Here is an 18,730-nt window from a genome sequence, read left to right on the forward strand (position 1 = left end):
GCCATTGGTGTTTGGTTCAGGAAATTTTTTTCCAGTGCCCATGTGTTCGAGATGCTGCCATAGTTTTTCTTCTATTAGGTTCAGTGTATCTGGCTTGATGTAGAGGTCCTTCATCCACTTGGACTTAAGCTTTGTACAGGGTGATAAGCATGGATAGATTTGCATTCTTCTACATGTTGACCTCCAGTTGAACCAGCACCATTTGCTGAAAAAATGCTATCTTTTTTCCATTGAATGGTTTTGGCTCCTTTGTCAAAAATCAGGTGCCGATATGTGTGTGGGTTCATTTCTGGGTCTTCAATTCTGTTCCATTGGTCTATCTGTCTGTCTCTGTACCAATACCATGCAGTTTTTATCACTATTGCTCTGTAATACTGCTTGAGTTCAGGGATAGTGATTCCCCCTGAAGTCCTTTTATTGTTGAGGATAGCTTTAGCTATCCTGGGTTTTTTGTTATTCCAGATGAATTTGCAAATTGTTCTGTCTAACCCTTTGAAGAATTGGATTGGTATTTTGATGGAGATTACATTGAATCTGTAGATGGCTTTTGGTAGAATGGCCATTTTTTACTATATTAATCCTGCCAATCCATGAGCATGGGAGATCTTTCCATCTTCTCAGGTCTTCTTCAATTTCTTTCTTCAGAGTCTTGAAGTTCTTATTGTATAGATCTTTTACTTGCTTGGTTAAAGTCACACCGAGGTACTTTATATTGTTTGGGTCTATTATGAAGGGTGTCATTTCGCTAATTTCTTTCTCGGCTTCTTTCTCTTTTGTGTAGAGGAAGGCTACTGATTTATTTGAGTTAATTTTATACCCAGCCACTTTGCTGAAGTTGTTCATCAGCTTTAGTAGTTCTCTGGTGGAACTTTTGGGATCACTTAAATATACTATCATGTCATCTGCAAATAGTGATATTTTGACTTCATCTTTTCCGATCTGTATCCCCTTGACCTCCTTTTGTTGTCTGATTGCTCTGGCTGTAACTCCAAGAACTATATTGAATAAGTAGGGAAAGAGTGGGCAGCCTTGTCTAGTCCCTGATTTTAGTGGGATTGCTTCAAGTTTCTCTCCATTTAGTTTAATGTTAACAACTGGTTTGCTGTATATGGCTTTTACTATGTTTAGGTATGGGCCTTGAATTCCTATTCTTTCCAGGACTTTTATCATGAAGGGGTGTTGAATTTTGTCAAATGCTTTCTCAGCATCTAATGAAATGATCATGTGGTTTTGTTCTTTCAGTTTGTTTATAGAATGGATCACGTTGATGGTTTTCCGTATATTAAACCATCCCTGCATGCCTGGGATGAAGCCTACTTGATCATGGTGGATGATTGTTTTGATGTGCTCTTGGACTCGGATTGCCAGAATTTTATTGAGTATTTTTGCGTCGATATTCATAAGGGAAATTGGTCTGAAGTTCTCTTTCTTTGTTGGGTCTTTGTGTGGTTTAGGTATAAGAGTAATTGTGGCTTCATAGAAGGAATTCGGTAGTGCTCCGTCTGTTTCAATTTGTGGAATAGTTTGGATAGTATTGGTATGAGGTTTTCTATGAAGGTCTGATAGAATTCTGCAGTAAACCAGTCTGGACCTGGGCTCTTTTTGGTTGGGAGACCTTTAATGACTGCTTCTATTTCCTTAGGAGTTATGGGGTTGTTTAACTGGTTTATCTGTTCCTGATTTAACTTCGGTACCTGGTATCTGTCTAGAAAATTGTCCATTTCCTGCAGATTTTCAAGTTTTGTTGAATATAGGCTTTTAAAGTAAGATCTGATGATTTTTTTGAATTTCCTCTGAATGTGTAGTTATGTCTCCCTTTTCATTTCTGATTTTGTTAATTTGGACACACTCTCTGTGTCCTCTCATTAGTCTGGCTAAGGGTTTATCTATCTTGTTGATTTTCTCAAAGAACCAACTTTTGGTTCTGTTGATTCTTTCTATGGTCCTTTTTGTTTCTACTTGGCTGATTTCAGCTCTGAGTTTGAATATTTCCTGTATTCTACTCCTCCTGGGTGTATTTGCTTCTTTTTGTTCTAGAGCTTTTAGGTGTGCTGTCAAGTTGCTGACATATGCTCTCTCCTGTTTCTTTCTACAGGCACTCAGAGCTATGAGTTTTCCTCTTAGCACAGCTTTCATTGTGTCCCATAAGTTTGGGTATGTTGTACCTTCATTTTCATTAAATTCTAAAAAATTTTTAATTTCTTTCTTTATTTCTTCCTTGACCAGGTTATCGTTGAGTAGAGCATTGTTCAACTATCACATATATGTGGGAGTTCTTCCCTTACTGTTATTGAAGACCAGCTTTAGGCCGTGGTGGTCTGATAGCACGCATGGGATTATTTCTATCTTTCTGTAGCTGTTGAGGCTTGTTTTTTGACCAATTATATGGTCAATTTTAGAGAAAGTACCATGAGGAGCTGAGAAGAAGGTATATCCTTTTGCTTTAGGATAGAATGTTCTATAAATATCTGTTAAGTCCATTTGGCTCATGACTTCTCTTAGTCTACGTCTCTGTTTAATTTCTGTTTCCATGATCTGTCCATTGATGAGAGTGGGGTGTTGAAATCTCCTACTATTATTGTGTGAGGTACAATGTGTGTTTTGAGCTTTAGTAAGGTTTCTTTTACGTATGTAGGTGCCCTTTTATTTGGGGCACAGATATTTAGGATTGAGAGTTCATCTTGGTGGATTTTTCCTTTGATGAATATGAAGTGTCCTTCCTTATCTTTTTGATGACTTTTAGTTGAAAATTGATTTTATTTGATATTAGAATGGCTACTCCAGCTTGCTTATTCTGACCATTTGCTTGGAAAGTTGTTTTCCAGCCTTTGACTCTGAGGTAGTGTCTGTCTTTGTCTCTGAGGTGTGTTTCCTGTAGGCAGCAGAATGCAGGGTCCTAATTGCATATCCAGTTTGTTAATCTATGTCTTTTTATTGGGGAGTTGAGACCATTGATGCTGAGAGATATTAAGGAATAGTGATTATTTCTTCCTGTTATATTCATACTTGGCTGTGAGGTTATGTTTGTGTGCTTTTCTTCTCTTTGTTTTGTTGCCAAGAAGATTAGTTTCTTGCTTTTTCTAGGGTGTAGCATGCCTCCTTACGTTGGACTTTACCATTTATTATACTTTGTAGTGCTGGATTTGTAGAAAGATATTGTGTAAATTTGGTTTTGTCATGGAATATCTTGGTTTCTCCATCTATGTTAATTGAGAGTTTTGCAGGATACAGTAACCTGGGCTGGCATTTGTGTTCTCTTAGGGTCTGTATGACATCTGTCCAGGATCTTCTGGCTTTCATAGTGTCTGGCGAAACGTCTGGTGTGATTCTGATAGGTCTGCCTTTATATGTTACTTGACCTTTTTCCCTTACTGCTTTTAATATTCTTTCTTTATTTTGTGCATTTGGTGTTTTGACTATTATGTGTCGGGAGGTGTTTCTTTTCTGGTCCAATCTATTTGGAGTTCTGTAGGCTTCTTGTATGCCTATGGGTATCTCTTATTTTAGGTTAAGGAAGTTTTCTTCTATGATTTTGTTGAAGATATTTACTGGTCCTTTGAGCTGGGAGTCTTCACTCTCTTCTATACCAATTATCCTTAGGTTTGATCTTCTCATTGAGTCCTGGATTTCCTGTATGTTTTGGACCAGTAGCTTTTTCCGTTTTACATTATCTTTGACAGTTGAGTCGATGATTTCTATGGAATCTTCTGCTCCTGAGATTCTCTCTTCTATCTCTTGTATTCTGTTGGTGATGCTTGTATCTACGGCTCCTTGTCTCTTCCTTTGGTTTTCTATATCCAGGGTTGTTTCCATGTGTTCTTTCTTTATTGCTTCTATTTCCATTTTTAATTCCTTCAATTGTTTGATTGTGTTTTCCTGGAATTCTTTCAGGGATTTTTGCGATTCCTCTCTGTAGGCTTCTACTTGTTTATTTATGTTTTCCTGTGTTTCTCTAAGGGAGTTCTTCATGTCTTTCTTGAAGTCCTCCAGCATCATGATCAAATATGATTTTGAAACTAGATCTTGCTTTTCTGGTGTGTTTGGATATTCCGTGTTTGCTTTGGTGGGAGAATTGGGCTCCGATGATGCCATGTAGTCTTGGTTTCTGTTGCTCGGGTTCCTGGGCTTGCCTCTCACCATCAGATTATCTCTAGTGTTTCTTTGTTCTGCTATTTCTGACAGTGGCTAGACTGTCCTATAAGCCTGTGTGTCAGGAGTGCTGTAGACCTGTTTTCCTGTTTTCAGCCAGTTAAGGGAACCGAGTGTTCTGCTTTCGGGCGTGTAGTTTTTCCTAACTACAGGTCTTCAGCTGTTCCTGTGGGCCTGCGTCTTGAGTTCACCAGGCAGGTCGCTTGGAGCAGGAAGTTTTGTCTTACCTGTCGTCCCGAGGCTCAAGTTTGCTCGTGGGGTGTTGTTTATGAGCTCTCCACGGGAGCAGCAACCAGGAAGATCTGCGCTGCCCTTTTCGGGAGCTTCCGTGCACCAGCGTTCCAGATGGCATTTGGTGTTTTCCTCTGGAGTCAGAGATATGGGCAGAGTGTAGTCTCTTCTGGTTTCCCAGGCGTGTCTGCCTCTCTGAAGGTTTTGCTCTCCCTCCCACGGGATTTGGGTGCAGAGAACTGTTTATCTGGTCGGTCCATTCAGGTTCTGGCGGTGTCTCAAACGCACCGTACTTGCTGCTCCTGTGCCCTTGTCCAAGAGAACCCAGAGGCCATATACAGTTTCCTCTTGAGCCAGGGATGTGGGCAGGGGTGGGCAGTGTTGGTGGTCTCTTCCGCTCTGCAGTCTCAGGAGTGCCCACCTGTGCAAGTGAGCTCTCTCTCCCACGGGGTTTGGGAGCATTGAGTTGGAGGCAGGGAGCACGAGATTCTTCATGTCACTTTCTGATAGCACCAAAGTGCAAGCAACTAAGGGAGGCTAAGAGTGGAGAAACTGGCTTTCCTGGGAAGAGTACACCCACGAGTTACTCAAAACCAAATGGTTGGGTTGTGTTTCAATACTTAGGAATGTCTGTGCACGTGTGTAACAACAATTAATAAAAATGAAGCTACAAATTTGAAAAAGAGCAAGAAGGGGAATGTGGAAAGGTTTGAATGCATTATAGGGAATGGAAAGATGATATTATTATAAACTTAAAACACTAAAACCATTTAAATAAAATATAATAAAGGAATGTTTAAAAGAAATGAGATTTAATTGAACATTCTATGTATCTCATCACAAAAGTTGCATACCCTTTTAGAGACTCTCAAACTTAAGGAGGGAAGGACATGAGATTTGTGGCACATTATTAATAATCCCTGTAGAGCAATTTATCAAAATCCTTAGTGAAACTCCATGACAAGAAGCAAAGAGGTCCCCAAGGACCACATGGAAAATAATAGGTTCATTTGTACAGAGAGCTGAGAAATCTTAACAGTTGGCAACATAGGACATAAAAAGGGAACAACACACAATCTTTACACAGCAAGAAACAGAACACTACAATCTTGTAGTGCAAAGGAAGCAGAATTAGCAATGTATGGAATGCTTATACACAGCAGCTGTGCTTGATCCAGGAAAGGAGAGAATCTTTGTAGCCTTACTCTGACTGCAGGATGACCTAGTATGTGGCAGGCACTACTGTTGTTCTGCGTGACAGGTGGGTCTACTAAGTAATGCATCTGCCCATTCACTGGGCTCAAAGGTTGTCAACAAATGTCAGTTTGTCTTTCTGCTCAAAATTAAAAGAAAAAGAACATTATCCAGAATGTTTAGGTCACCATGGAATTTGCCCACTCCAAAGCCAATGAGCTAAAGGGTATCAAGTTTATTCACAGAACAACGTGGCTAACGCATCAGGGAAGATGAGTCTTTTTATGATATGTGTGCAGGACAGTGAGGGAATAACTCTCTGCCCTGAAATGGAAGCCAATAGGAATCAATATCAGAATTACTGTTTTCTTTCTCAGTTCTCTCTCCATCCATTGCACAGCTCATTAAGAAAGGATCTGGGAATGGGCTGCACGCTTGTAATCATAGCACTGGAAGGGGAACCAGGAGTTCCTGGGTGTGAGGCCAGGATGAGCTGTATAGAGAGACCTTAGAGATAGAGATTCTCTCTTTGAGGGGAGAAGCAAAAAGAGGAAGAAAAGAGGGATGAGAAGAGAACGTGGCTGTGCGGCAAGATGAAGTCAGTGCTGATGAAGATTACAAATTCATGTAGAACCTAACAACAGCCATGTAAGGAAGAGCCTTTGCATTAACATTGGCAGTTATCTGTGGTTTCATCTGCCATCCTCCCCTAGGACTAACATTTTATCTGCACGTTGTTCTACTGTCTTTAATGTCGACAAATGTAATCTACAGCTGCTATGCATGTGGCTCAGATTTACATATTTCGATTTGACATCAAAATCTATGACCTGGGTTCAGAGTCATTGCTGCTGCTGCTGCTGCTGCTGCTGCTGCTGCTGCTGCTGCTGCTGCTGCTGCTGCTGCTGCTTCATTCCAGGGGAAAGGACTGCTCAGCCCCCTGTTGTAGAGAGGTTTATGTGAAAATGTGGAAAACTTGTAGTGTGGCTATAGAAACTACGGGTCTTTCTTGATGTGCTGCCAAAATGAGAATCGGTATGGGTTGCTTTAATTCTTAATAATTATCTTAGTTTGAAAAACTTAAAATCTCTTCATTCTCATATTTCTTTTCTTCATAGCTTCTTGTCTAAAAATATAGAAGCTACGTTGCTCAATTAGAACCATTCACTTGGGCTATTACTAAACTGTTGTTCCTGGGACAGCTACACCATCACCAGTGTATCTATCTTATCTAATATCATCTCCACGTTTTCTTTTTATTATGTTCAATGAATACTATAAGTGCTATATGTGCTATTTCTATTAAAATATATATATAATGCTCTTCCTCATAAAAAGTTTAAATCTTTTTGTTCAGCCAGGCATAGTTCTCATAATGATATCTACCACTCAAAAGGCTAAGACAGGAAGATGAAAGGTTCAAAATGTAGCCTAAGAGGCTAAATAGCAAATTTCAGGCCAGCCAGTACTGTACGTACTAAAACATCATCTTTAAAGGGGAATTTTAAAAGATTTTGTTGATACTTTGAATCTATCCCTGTGCTCTTTCCCTGTGCTTTGATGGTTTTTCTCTTTTTTCCAGGTTTTTTCTTTTATCTTTACTAACTTGAGTATCTCTTATTTATTTATTTCTTATTATCATTCCCTTTCCCGGTTACCAGGTTTTTTCCAGTTTTTTATTGTATCTTTTTATGGTATAGGTTAATGAAATCCATAACATCATATATGCTAGGTAAGTACTACCTACATCCCAGCTTGATTTTTAAAATTATTTTTCCTTGGAAAAATGTAACAAAAGAGGAAAGAAATGAAGAAGATTCAGAGGAAAGATGAATTGAGGAAGGGAAGTGAGAGCCATAGAAGTGTATTAACTTCATGAGATTGTCATAGTAAAATATCTATTATATACAATTAGCATGTCATTATAAAGAAGACAAACTTATCTGTGATTACTATGTTCTGCAAAAGGAGGGCAAATTTTGGAATGTAAATAAATTAAATTTAGAAACAACTATTTTTATTTTTTTGCCTTGCTTTTTAATATTGGATATAACTTAAATAAAAGAAGATAGGCTGTGAATAATAAATTGTCAGGAAAATTCTGGACCTAATAAAAGTGTTTTATGGAGGAAAATCTCATAAGTATTCACATACATTATGTCCATTAATATAACAATATTAAATGAATAGAAAATGATAAACTAAAAAATATTTTAAAAAATGGTAAATTGACATGTGAAATTAAATTGAATAAAATAGAGGCTTTTATTGCTAAAAACAAAAAATTATTTATAAAATTATAAGATAATTTAAGATATTGTATAATCCTTATACAATATCTTAAAATATGAAAAAGCAAGCTGCATAAATTATTTATTATTATTGACTTTCTTCTCCTGTCATTATTCAACATAATCAAAAATAAATTCTCTTAATAACAGTTCCAAAAACAATCTAAATTAATGTCAAATTATAAACCATTGAAATTTATACAAAGGCTATTGAAAATAATAGCATGCATGTCCTCAGACTAAAAAGGATGGAACTTTGGTTGTGTTTGAACAAGCCAGAGGGGGGAAAAAATGCCATAATTTCAATATTTTGATTTTGAATTTTTTTTTGCACCTGTTTTACTGGTGCAGAAACCAAACCCTGGGCTTTATGCTAAAAAAGTGGTATATCACTAAAATAACAAAAAAGAAATTTAATTAATTTTCTACTGCCACTGAAAACTCACAAAACTTACTATTTAGTTTTTAGAAACAGATTAACTTTGGAACGAAAGGGACATACTCAGAAATAGGATAAAATTTATTCAATGTTCTAAACTATTCAGTGCATTTGCCTGCATGGGTCAATCTCTTTGTCCAAAGAAAAGCTTCAAGATATTTCATCAACAAAGTATATCATTATAATCTACCTTCTTCCCACAGTCTGGTGGTCATGAATAAGTCAGAGGCATCCACAGTGACATATTTTGTCTTATTGGGCTTCCCTGGTCCCTGGAAGATTCAAATCACACTTTTCTCACTGATTCTGCTGGTCTACATGATAACTTTGACTGGGAATATGGCCATCATTTGTGCAGTGAGGTGGAACCAACAACTCCACACCCCTATGTACATGTTCCTGGCCAACTTCTCCTTCCTAGAAATCTGGTACGTGACCTGCACAGTCCCCAACATGCTGGTCAACTTTCTATCCAAAACTAAGACTATGTCCTTCTCTGGATGCTTTACTCAGTTCTACTTCTTCTTCTCCCTGGGTACAACTGAATGTTTCTTCCTCTGTGCCATGGCTTATGATAGGTACCTAGCCATCTGCCACCCACTGCACTATCCTGCCATCATGACTAGGCAATTCTGCAGTATTCTTGTGTCCCTCTGTTGGATCATTGGTTTCTCTCTATATTTGATTCCCATTTTCTTCATTTCTCAATTGTCTTTCTGTGGCCCCAATATCATTGATCATTTTCTCTGTGATGTGGACCCACTAATGGCACTCTCCTGTACCCATACACCCATCGTAAAACATGTGTTCTATTCAATAAGTACTCTTATCATTACTCTCACTGGCTTGTACATCCTTGCATCCTATATCCTGGTGCTCAGAGCTGTTCTCCAGGTTCCTTCAGATGGACGACAAAAGGCCTTCTCAACCTGTGGGTCCCACCTGCTGGTGGTGTCTCTGTTTTATGGAACCATAGTGGTGATGTATGTGACTCCCACATCTGGCAAATCAGTTGACATGCATAAAGCTATCACACTGATATACTCTGTGGTGACACCAGCTTTAAATCCCTTCATCTATAGCCTGCGTAACAAGGACATGAAATATGCTCTCCATAATGTCTTCTTTGGGAAGATGATTATGAAAAACTAATAAACAGAGTTTTTTTAATACAACTATAGGACACTCAATACTTACAAGGCCACCTTTATGAATGTGACACATACTCACCAATACACATATATATATATAAATAAATATAAAAATTAATCTTGTTTTCTTGTTGGTTGTTGCTGTTGTTGTTGTTGTTGTTGTTGTTGTTGTTTTAATCTAAGCAGGTCATAGTGGTGTGTACCTTTAATCTAAGTGGTTGAAAGCAGAAGAAGATAGAGGTATGTGAGTTCAATGTCAAACAGGAATAGATAATGAAACCCTGTCTCAAAAGACCAAAAAAATAAAAGTTGTCAAGGAAGGCATATTCAGAATGAAGCCATCCTGAATCTGAAAGTTAATCTATATATGCTACAAAGGGTAGAGTCAGTGAGGTGACTCAAACACTTTGGAGGAGCCCAGAAGATTGTGAGTGAATCCCAGATATTAGATAATGAGTTATTTACACTTTTGGAGTTTGACTTTGCTGTCTTCATATTGTGACTGTGCCAGGGTTCTTCCTTCTTGAAGGAAGAAAGTATTAACGTACTTTTCATTTTTCAGAAGCCCACAGTTTAGAAACTAATTTTTAAAAAGATTTTAGGTTTTAAATGAGACTTCATATCTTGAAAGAGACTGAATTTTAAAGTGTTTCAGTTTAAAGACTGTGGAACATTAAAAGTTACAAAGTAAAAAAATGTTTATGAAGTGTTTAATATTGTAACATTCATGTTAATTGTGATCCTGGGGATAAACAAGAAAGGAGAGATTCTGACTTAACAGTGATATGTTTGTTTGTCAAGTTGACACGTGGTCAGTTGAGTTAGCTAATGTTATGTCAACTTGATACAATCTAGAATCACCTGAAAGGAGGGAAACCAGATTAGAAATTATTTCTATAAGATCCAGCTGTACGGCTTTTCATAATTAGTGATCGAGGCAGGGTGGCACGGCTCACTGTGGGTGGTGTTGTCCCTGGACTGGTGGTCCTGGGACCTATAAAAAGTAAGCTGAGCAAGCGATGATGAGCAAGCCAGTAAGCAGCACTCCTCCATGGCCCCTCTTCATCAACCCCTGCCTCCTGGTTCCTGCGATGTTCCTGCCTTGTTTTCCTTCAGTGATAGACTATAGTGTTGGAAGTGTAGGACAAATGAACACTTTCTTCCCCAAATTGCTTTTGGACATGGTGTTTCAGCAGCAAGAGTATATTTAAATAACAAATATCATTTTGGACCCACTATTAAAAGATTGTGAAACACATATATTTCACATCTATTATTTCAACTAGCCAACAGTAGGTAAGAGGAACTCAGAATTAAACTGAAGCCATAAATAAGAATACATTTAGTGAAAGGTTTTTTTTTCTTCATCTTTATTAAATTGGGTATTTATTATTTACATTTCAATTGTTATTCCCTTTCCTGGTTTCCAGGCAAACATCCCCCTAACCCCTCCACGTCCGCTTCTATGTGGGTGTTCCCCTCCCCATCCTGCCCCCATCACCCCTCTCCCCCTAACAATCATGTTCACTGGGGGTTCAGTCTTGGCAGGATCTAGGGCTTCCCCTTCCACTGGTGCCCTTACTAGGCTATTCATTGCTACCTATGCAGTTGGAGCCCAGGGTCAGTTCATGTATATTCTTTGGGTAGTGGCTTAGTCCCTGGAAGCTCTGGTTGGTTAGCATTGTTGTTCATATGGGGTCTCAAGCCCCTTCAAGCTCTTCAGTCCTTTCTCTGAATACTTCAACAGGGGTCGCATTCTCAGCTCTGTGGTTTGCTGCTGGTGTTCGCCTATGTATTTGCCGTATTCTGGCTGTGTCTCTCAGGAGAGATCTACATCTGGTTACTGTCAACCTGCATTTCTTTGCTTCATCCATCTTATCTAGTTTGGTGGCTGTATATGTATGGGTCACATGTGGGGCAGGCTCTGAATAGGTGTTCCTTCTGCCTCTGTTCTAAACTTTGCCTCCCTATCCCCTCACGAGGGAATTCCTGTCCCCCTTTTAAAGAAGGAGTGAAGCATTCACATTTTGGTCATCCTTCTTGAGTTTCATGTATTCTGGGCATTTAGGGTAATTTGAGCATTTGGGCTAATAGCCACTTATCAATGAGTGCATACCATGTGTTTTTTTCTGTGATTGGGTTACCTCACTCAGGATGATATTTTCCAGTTCCAACCATTTGCCTACGAATTTCATAAAGGCATTGTTTTTGATAGCTGAGTAATATTCCATTGTGTAGATGTACCACATTTTCTGTATCCATTCTTCTGTTGAAGGGCATCTGGGTTCTTTCCAGCTTCTGGCTATTATAAATAAGGCTGCTATGAACATAGTGGAGCATGTGTCTTTGTTATATGTTGGGGCATCTTTTGGGTATATACCCAAGAGAGGTATAGCTGGGTCCTCAGGTAGTTCAATGTCCAATTTTCTGAGGAACCTCCAGCCTGATTTCCAGAATGGTTGTACCAGTCTGCAATCCCACCAACAATGGAATAGTGTTCCTCTTTCTCCACATCCTCGCCAGCATTTACTGTCACCTGAGTTTTTGATCTTAGCCATTCTGACAGGTGTGAGGTGAAATCTCAGGGTTGTTTTCATTTACATTTTCCTTATGACTAAAGATGTTGAACATTTCTTTAGGTGCTTCTCATCCACTTGGCATTCCTCAGCTGTGAATTCTTTGTTTAGCTCTGAACCCCATTTTTAATAGGATTATTTGTCTCCCTGCGATCTAAATTCTTGAGTTCTTTGTATGTTTTGGATATAAGCCCTCTATTTGTTGTATGATTGGTTAAGATCCTTTCCCAGTCTGTTGGTTGGCGTTTTTTCCTAACAACAGTGTCCTTTGCCTTACAGAAGCTTTGTAGTTTTTACCAGGATTAATATAGTAAAAATGGCCATTTTACCAAAAGCAATCTACAAATTCAATACAATCCCTACCAAAATTCCAATCCAATTCTTCAGAGAGTTAGACAGAACAATTTGCAAATTCATCTGGAATAACAAAAAACCCAGGATAGCTAAAACTATCAAAAACAATAAAAGGACTTCTGGGGGAATCACTATCCCTGAACTCAAGCAGTATTACAGAGCAATAGTGATAAAAAATTGTATGGCATTGGTACAGACACAGACAGGTAGACCAGTGGAATAGAATTGAAGACCCAGAAATGAACCCACACACCTATGGTCACTTGATTTTTGACAAAGGAGCCAAAACTATCCAATGGAAAAAAGATAGCATTTTCAGTAAATGGTGCTGGTTCAACTGGAGATCAGCATTTAGAAGAATGCAGATCGATCCATGCTTATTACCCTGTACAAAGTTTAAGTCCAAGTCAAACTTTAAGTTTAAGTTAAGTCAAACCAGATACGTTCAAACTAATATAAGAAAAAGTGGGTAAGAATCTCTAACACATGGGTACTGGAGAAAACTTCGTGAACAAATAGTGAAAGTTTTAAGTGTGCGATTTCCCTAATGAAACAAGAGTGTATCCAAAGAACCACTGTGGTGATTTGAATGAGACTGAGACTGCTCCCTAGGCTCAGATGTTTTAACCACTAATATGGTTCAACATTGTTCTCCATATTTTGAGGAATGACTGTATTGTCTGAGGTTCATATACTTGGGAATAGGAAGGCGGTGAGCTGGCTCTAAGGGCATAGCAAGAAACAATCAGCCACGTTTCCACAAGATATAAAGCAACCCATCTGACCATCTTGAAATGGATTCTACCCAGATGTATTACTTGGAGAAATAAAGCAATCCCAAAAGAGAGTTCATGCAGAGTAGGTCACCAGAGAAGACCAATGAAAGAAGCAAGTAGTGGCCAACCAGAAAAGCACTGTCCCTGTCTGAGTTCCTCACCTAAATGTGTGTGTGTGTGTGTGTGTGTGTGTGTGTGTGTGTGTGTGTGTGTGTTTGCGGGGTATGCATTATGTCGTGTGTGTCTATATGTGTGTGCACATACCTTTATGCATGTGTGTGCCTAAAACCTATCACATCAATGTTGGACAAAACAAGCCAACAGAAGCAAAAGAGTACCAAGGGAAGACACAAATGATGATTTTTCTTTCACCACTTAAGTTTTTTTATGTTGTCCAACCTTCACCACTTGCACTTCTCAATCTCAAACATTTTCCTAGACCCATAAACAATTTTTAGATCCTCAGACATTAAATAAATTTTAACTTTTATATTTTATCCAATTATTTAATGCATATAATTATTTAATAACACACCTAGTTGGATATTGAAAGCAGTCATTTCATATGAAGCCTGTGAGCAAAGCAAATTTGCCCTTTTAATGAGAGGCCTAATAGTTTTAGCTAACTAATGAATTAGTTCAACTAATGAACTAACACAGTGGTGGATTACCTTGATGTAAGGAGCTAGCTGCCTTTTGTTTTCTGTCAAGCTATAATTAGCATAAGTATCAATTAATCAGAGACCTAAAGAAGGATAAATTATAATCTAAATGGCCTATGTATCAATTAAAATGACAGAGACCTGTTCATATTTTATTTGCTAAACCATTATACCAGGCTCCTGTATTTCGATGGCATCGAAGGCAGAGGGAGGTAGTCTTGGCCATTAGGCCAAGGGGTTGAAGAGGCCTTTTCTGTACTGGAGGAACATGGGAGAGACTGACCTCATCTTGTCTCAAGCAATGTGTAGCAATCAAGTCTCCTGTTCTCTGTAGCAGGTAAGGCATTGGGGCAGTTACACCCAGTGGTTATCATACTACAATCCCGGTAGTGTCCTTTGTCCTTGTGCCCATATCTTCTTGGAGACATTGGGGTGGGTCGCAATTAGGATTTAGCAGTGTCTGTCGATCATCCTAAGTTTAAATACATTAAATGTCATATTGAGCAGATCTCTGTTTTGAGAGCTAGTACTTATGTAACATATCAAAGTTAAACAACCTTTATCTGCTTCTAGTTTTTTGCTCCACACTGTACCTTACAAACCTGAAACAAGAGACTAAATAAAGCTTAATCTTATAATTAACTTCATCAGTACCTACTTATTACTTTAAATATATTTCTGAACACAATGTATTTGATCTCCATCATGGTTATTGACTGTCAATCTCTGTTATGATTTGACCTTAAAAATTATAGTTTTGAACTGAAGCACTTTTAATATTACAACAAAACTTTTTAAGCCAGAAACATATTCCATCAAGAGACTTGATGGAATTTATTTTACCTTAGCTGAGGTAGATTTTATCTGTTCAGCTCCTTGGGTTGAAAGGAGGTTGGATTGCTTGAGCCTATCCAGAACTCAGGCAAATTGAAAGTAAGAAGGTATGGATTTCAAGAGTCAGTAATTCTTTTTGTTTTTAATTGGATATTTTTTACTTACGTTTCAAAGTTATTCCCTTTCGCACTTTTCCATTCATAAGCCTGCTATCCCATCCCCCTACTCCTACTTCTAAAACAGTGTTCCCCCTACCAAACCAAACCCCTTCCTTCCCTGCCCTGAAATTCCCCTACACTAGGAGGTCCAGCCTTGGCAGGACCAAGGGCTTATCCCCTCATTGTTGCCCAAAAAGGACATCCTCTGCTTCATATATGAAAGGTGGTAAAGGTCTGTCCATGTGTAGTCTTTGGGTAGGGGTTTAGTCCCTGGGAGCTCTGCTTGGTTGGTATTGTTGTTCTTATGGGGTTGCAAGCCCCTTTATCTCCTTCAATCCTTACTCTAATCCATTCCTCCAATGGGGACCCCGTTCAGTTCAATGGTTTGCTGCTAGCATTCGCCTCTGTATTTGTCATGCCCTGACTGAGCCACTCAGGAGACAGCTATATCAGGCACCTGTCAGCCTGCATGTCTTGGCTGAATCAATATTGTCTAGATTTGGTGGCTGTATATATATGGGCTGGATCCTCAGGTAGGGCAGGCTCTGAATGCCCATTCCTTCAGTCTCTAATCCAAATTTTGTCTCCATATCTCCTCCTATGAATATTTTTGTTCCCTCTTTAAGAATGACTGAAGCTTCCAAACTTTGGTTGTTCTTCTTCTTGAGCTTCAGGGGTCTGTGGATTGTGTCTTGGGTAATTCGAGCTTTTGGATTAACACCCACTTACCAGTGAGTGCATATCATGTATGGTTTTTGTGATTGGGTTACCTCGTGAAGTATATTTTCTAGTTCCATCCATTTGCCTCTGAATTTTAGGATGTCATTGATTTTGATATTTCAGTAGTACACCATTGTGTAGATGTACCACATTTTCTGTATCCATTCCTCTGTTGAAGAGCATCTGGGTTCTTTCCTGCTTCTGGCTATTGAAAACAAGGCTGCTATGAATGTAGAGGAGCATGTGTCTTTGTTGTATGTTGGAGTATCATTTGGGTTTATGCCCAGGAGTGCTGTAGCTGGGTCCTCAGGTACACATTATCCAATTTTCTGAGGAACCAACAAACTGAATTCCAGAGTGTTGTACCAGCTTGCATTTCCACCAACAATGAAGGAGTGTTCCTCTTTCTCTGCATCCTCACCAGCATCTGTTGTCACCTGAGTTTTTTATCTTAGCCATTCTGACTGGTGTGAGGTGGGATCTCAGGGTTGTTTTGATGTGCATTTCCATGATGGCTAAGGATGTTGAACATTTCTTTAGGTACTTCTCAGCCCGTCAATACTCCATAGCCGAGAATTCTTTGTTTAGCTCTATACCACATTTTTAATAGTGCAGTTTGGCTCTTTGGGGTCTAACTTCTTGAGTTCTAGGTGTAAATTGGATATTAGCCCTCAATCAGTTGTAGGATTGGTAAAGATCTTTTCCCAATCTATTGGTTGCTGTTTTGTACTAATGACTGTGTCCTTTGACTTACAGAATATTTGCAGTTTTATGAGGTCCATTTGATGATTCTGGATCTTACAGCATTAGCCCTTGGTGTTTTGTTCAAGAAATTTTTCCCAGTGCTCATGTGTTTGAGGTTTTTCCCCACTTTTTCTTCTATTAGTTTGAGTGTATCTGGTTTTAGGTGGAGATACAATAGTCAAAGAAAATGCAAAAGGCAAAAACCTCCTAACCCAAAACATCCAGGAAATCAAGGAAACAATGAGAAGACCAAACCTAAAAATAAGTATAGAAGAGAGCAAAGACTTCCAACTTAATGGGCCAGTAAATATTGTCAACAAAATTATAGAAGAAAACTTCCCTAACCTAAAAAAAGAGATGCCCATGAACGTACAAGAGGCCTACAGACCCCCAATAGATGGGACCAGAAAAAAAATCCTGTAATCATATAATAATCAAAACAGCAAATACACAAAACAAAGAAAGGATACTAAAAGCATTAAGAAGAAAAGGTCAAATTTCCCTTTTGAATATTGACGCAAAAATACTCAATAAAATTCTTGCCAACCCTCGCTGATCCCAGACCAAAACTCACTGCTCCCAAACCCCTTGGGAAAGAGAGCTCACCGCCTGGACAGGTGGGCACTCCTGAGCACTGCAGAGCAGGAGAGACCACCAATACTGCCCACCCCTGCCCATGTCCCTGGCCCAAGAGGAAATTGTATAGGACCTCTGGGAACCAGAAGATAAGAGCACTGGAGGGACAGGTCCCCTGCGGTCCACTTCTCGGACCTGAAGGGACCCAGTTAACATTTCTCTGCACCCAAATCCCGTGGGAGGGAGAGCTAAACCTTCAGAGGGGCAGACACGCCTGGGAAGCCAGAAGAGACTACACTCTGCCCACATTGCTGACTCCAGAGGAAAACACCTAATGCCATCTGGGACCCTAGTGAACGGGGGCCTCTGGGAAAAGGCAGCACAGGCCCTCCAGGTTGCTGCCCTCACGGAGAGCTCAAAAGCAGCCTCCCACGAGCAACTTCAGCCGAGGGACCACAGGTAAGACCAACTTTTTTGCTCCAAGTGACCTGCCTGGTGGACTCAGGACACAGGCCCACAGGAACAGCTGAAGATCAGTAGACAGGAAAGACTACAAGCCCGAAAACAGAACACTCTGTGCCCATAACTGGCTGAAAGAAAACAGGAAACAGGTCTACAGCACTCCTGACACACAGACCTAGCCACTGTCAGAAATAGCAGAACAAGGTAACACCAGAGACAACCTGATGGTGAGAGGCAAGTGCAGGAACCCAAGCAACAGAAACCAAGACTACTTGGCATCATCGGAGCCCAATTCTCCCACCAAAGCAAACACATAATATCCAAACACACCAGAAAAGCAAGATCTAGATTTAAAATCATATTTGATCACGATGCTGGAGGTCTTCAAGAAAGACATGAAGAACTCCCTTAGAGAAACGCAGGAAAGCATAAATAAACAAGTAGAGGCCTATAATAGAAGAGGAATCACAAAAATCCCTGAAAGAATTCCAGGAAAGGGCTGGAGAGATGGCTCAGCGGTTAAGAGCACCCGACTACTCTTCCAGAGGTCCTGAGTTCAATTCCCAGCAACCACATGGTGGCTCACAACCATCTGTAAAGAGATCCGATGCCCCCTTCTGGTGTATCTGAAGACAGCTACAGTGTACTCATATATAATAAATGAATAAATCTTTTTAAAAAAAAAAGAATTCCAGGAAAACACAATCAAACAGTTGAAGGAATTAAAAATGGAAATAGAAGCAATCAAGAAAGAACACAGGAAAACAACCCTGGATATAGAAAACCAAAGGAAGAGACAAGAAGCCGTAGATACAAGCATCACCAACAGAATACAAGAGATAGAAGAGAGAATCTCAGGAGCAGAAGATTCCATAGAAATCATTGACACAACTGTCAAAAATAATGTAAAACAGAAAAAGCTACTGGTCCAAAACATGCAGGAAATCCAGGACTCAATGAGAAGATTAAATCTAAGGATAATAGGTGTAGAAGAGAGTGAAGACTCCCAGCTCAAAGGACCAGTAAATATCTTCAACAAAATCATAGAAGAAAACTTCCCAAATCTAAAGAAAGAGATGACCATAAACATACAAGAAGCCTACAGAACTCCAAATAGATTGGACCAGAAAAGAAACTCCTCCCATCACATAATAGTCAAAACACCAAATGCACAGAACAAAGAAAATATATTAAAAGCAGTAAGGGAAAAAGGTCAAGTAACATATAAAGGCAGACCTATCAGAAACACACCAGACATCTCACCAGAGACTATGAAAACCAGAAGATCCTGGACAGATGTCATACAGACCCTAAGAGAACACAAATGCCAACCCAGGTTACTGTATCCAGCAAAACTCATTAACATAAATGAAGAAACCAAGATATTCCATGACAAAACCAAATTTACACATT

At 39.3% G+C, this 18,730-nt stretch overlaps 1 protein-coding gene across 1 annotated transcript; it reads left to right on the forward strand.

Moving 5' to 3' along the window:
- Positions 1-8,517: 8,517 nt before the first annotated feature.
- Or11h23b (olfactory receptor family 11 subfamily H member 23B) lies at positions 8,518-9,456 on the forward strand. Its single transcript, NM_001000838.1, has one exon. The coding sequence runs from the start codon at positions 8,518-8,520 to the stop codon at positions 9,454-9,456; it is 939 nt and encodes a 312-aa protein (NP_001000838.1).
- Positions 9,457-18,730: the final 9,274 nt, after the last annotated feature.

Source organism: Rattus norvegicus, chromosome 15 (assembly GCF_036323735.1).
Source record: "Rattus norvegicus strain BN/NHsdMcwi chromosome 15, GRCr8, whole genome shotgun sequence".
NCBI lineage: Eukaryota > Metazoa > Chordata > Mammalia > Rodentia > Muridae > Rattus > Rattus norvegicus.

Bases quoted from the DNA above. Each gene is read 5' to 3' on its own strand.
- Or11h23b (NM_001000838.1), top strand. From the start codon at position 8,518: ATGAATAAGTCAGAGGCATCCACAGTGACATATTTTGTCTTATTGGGC.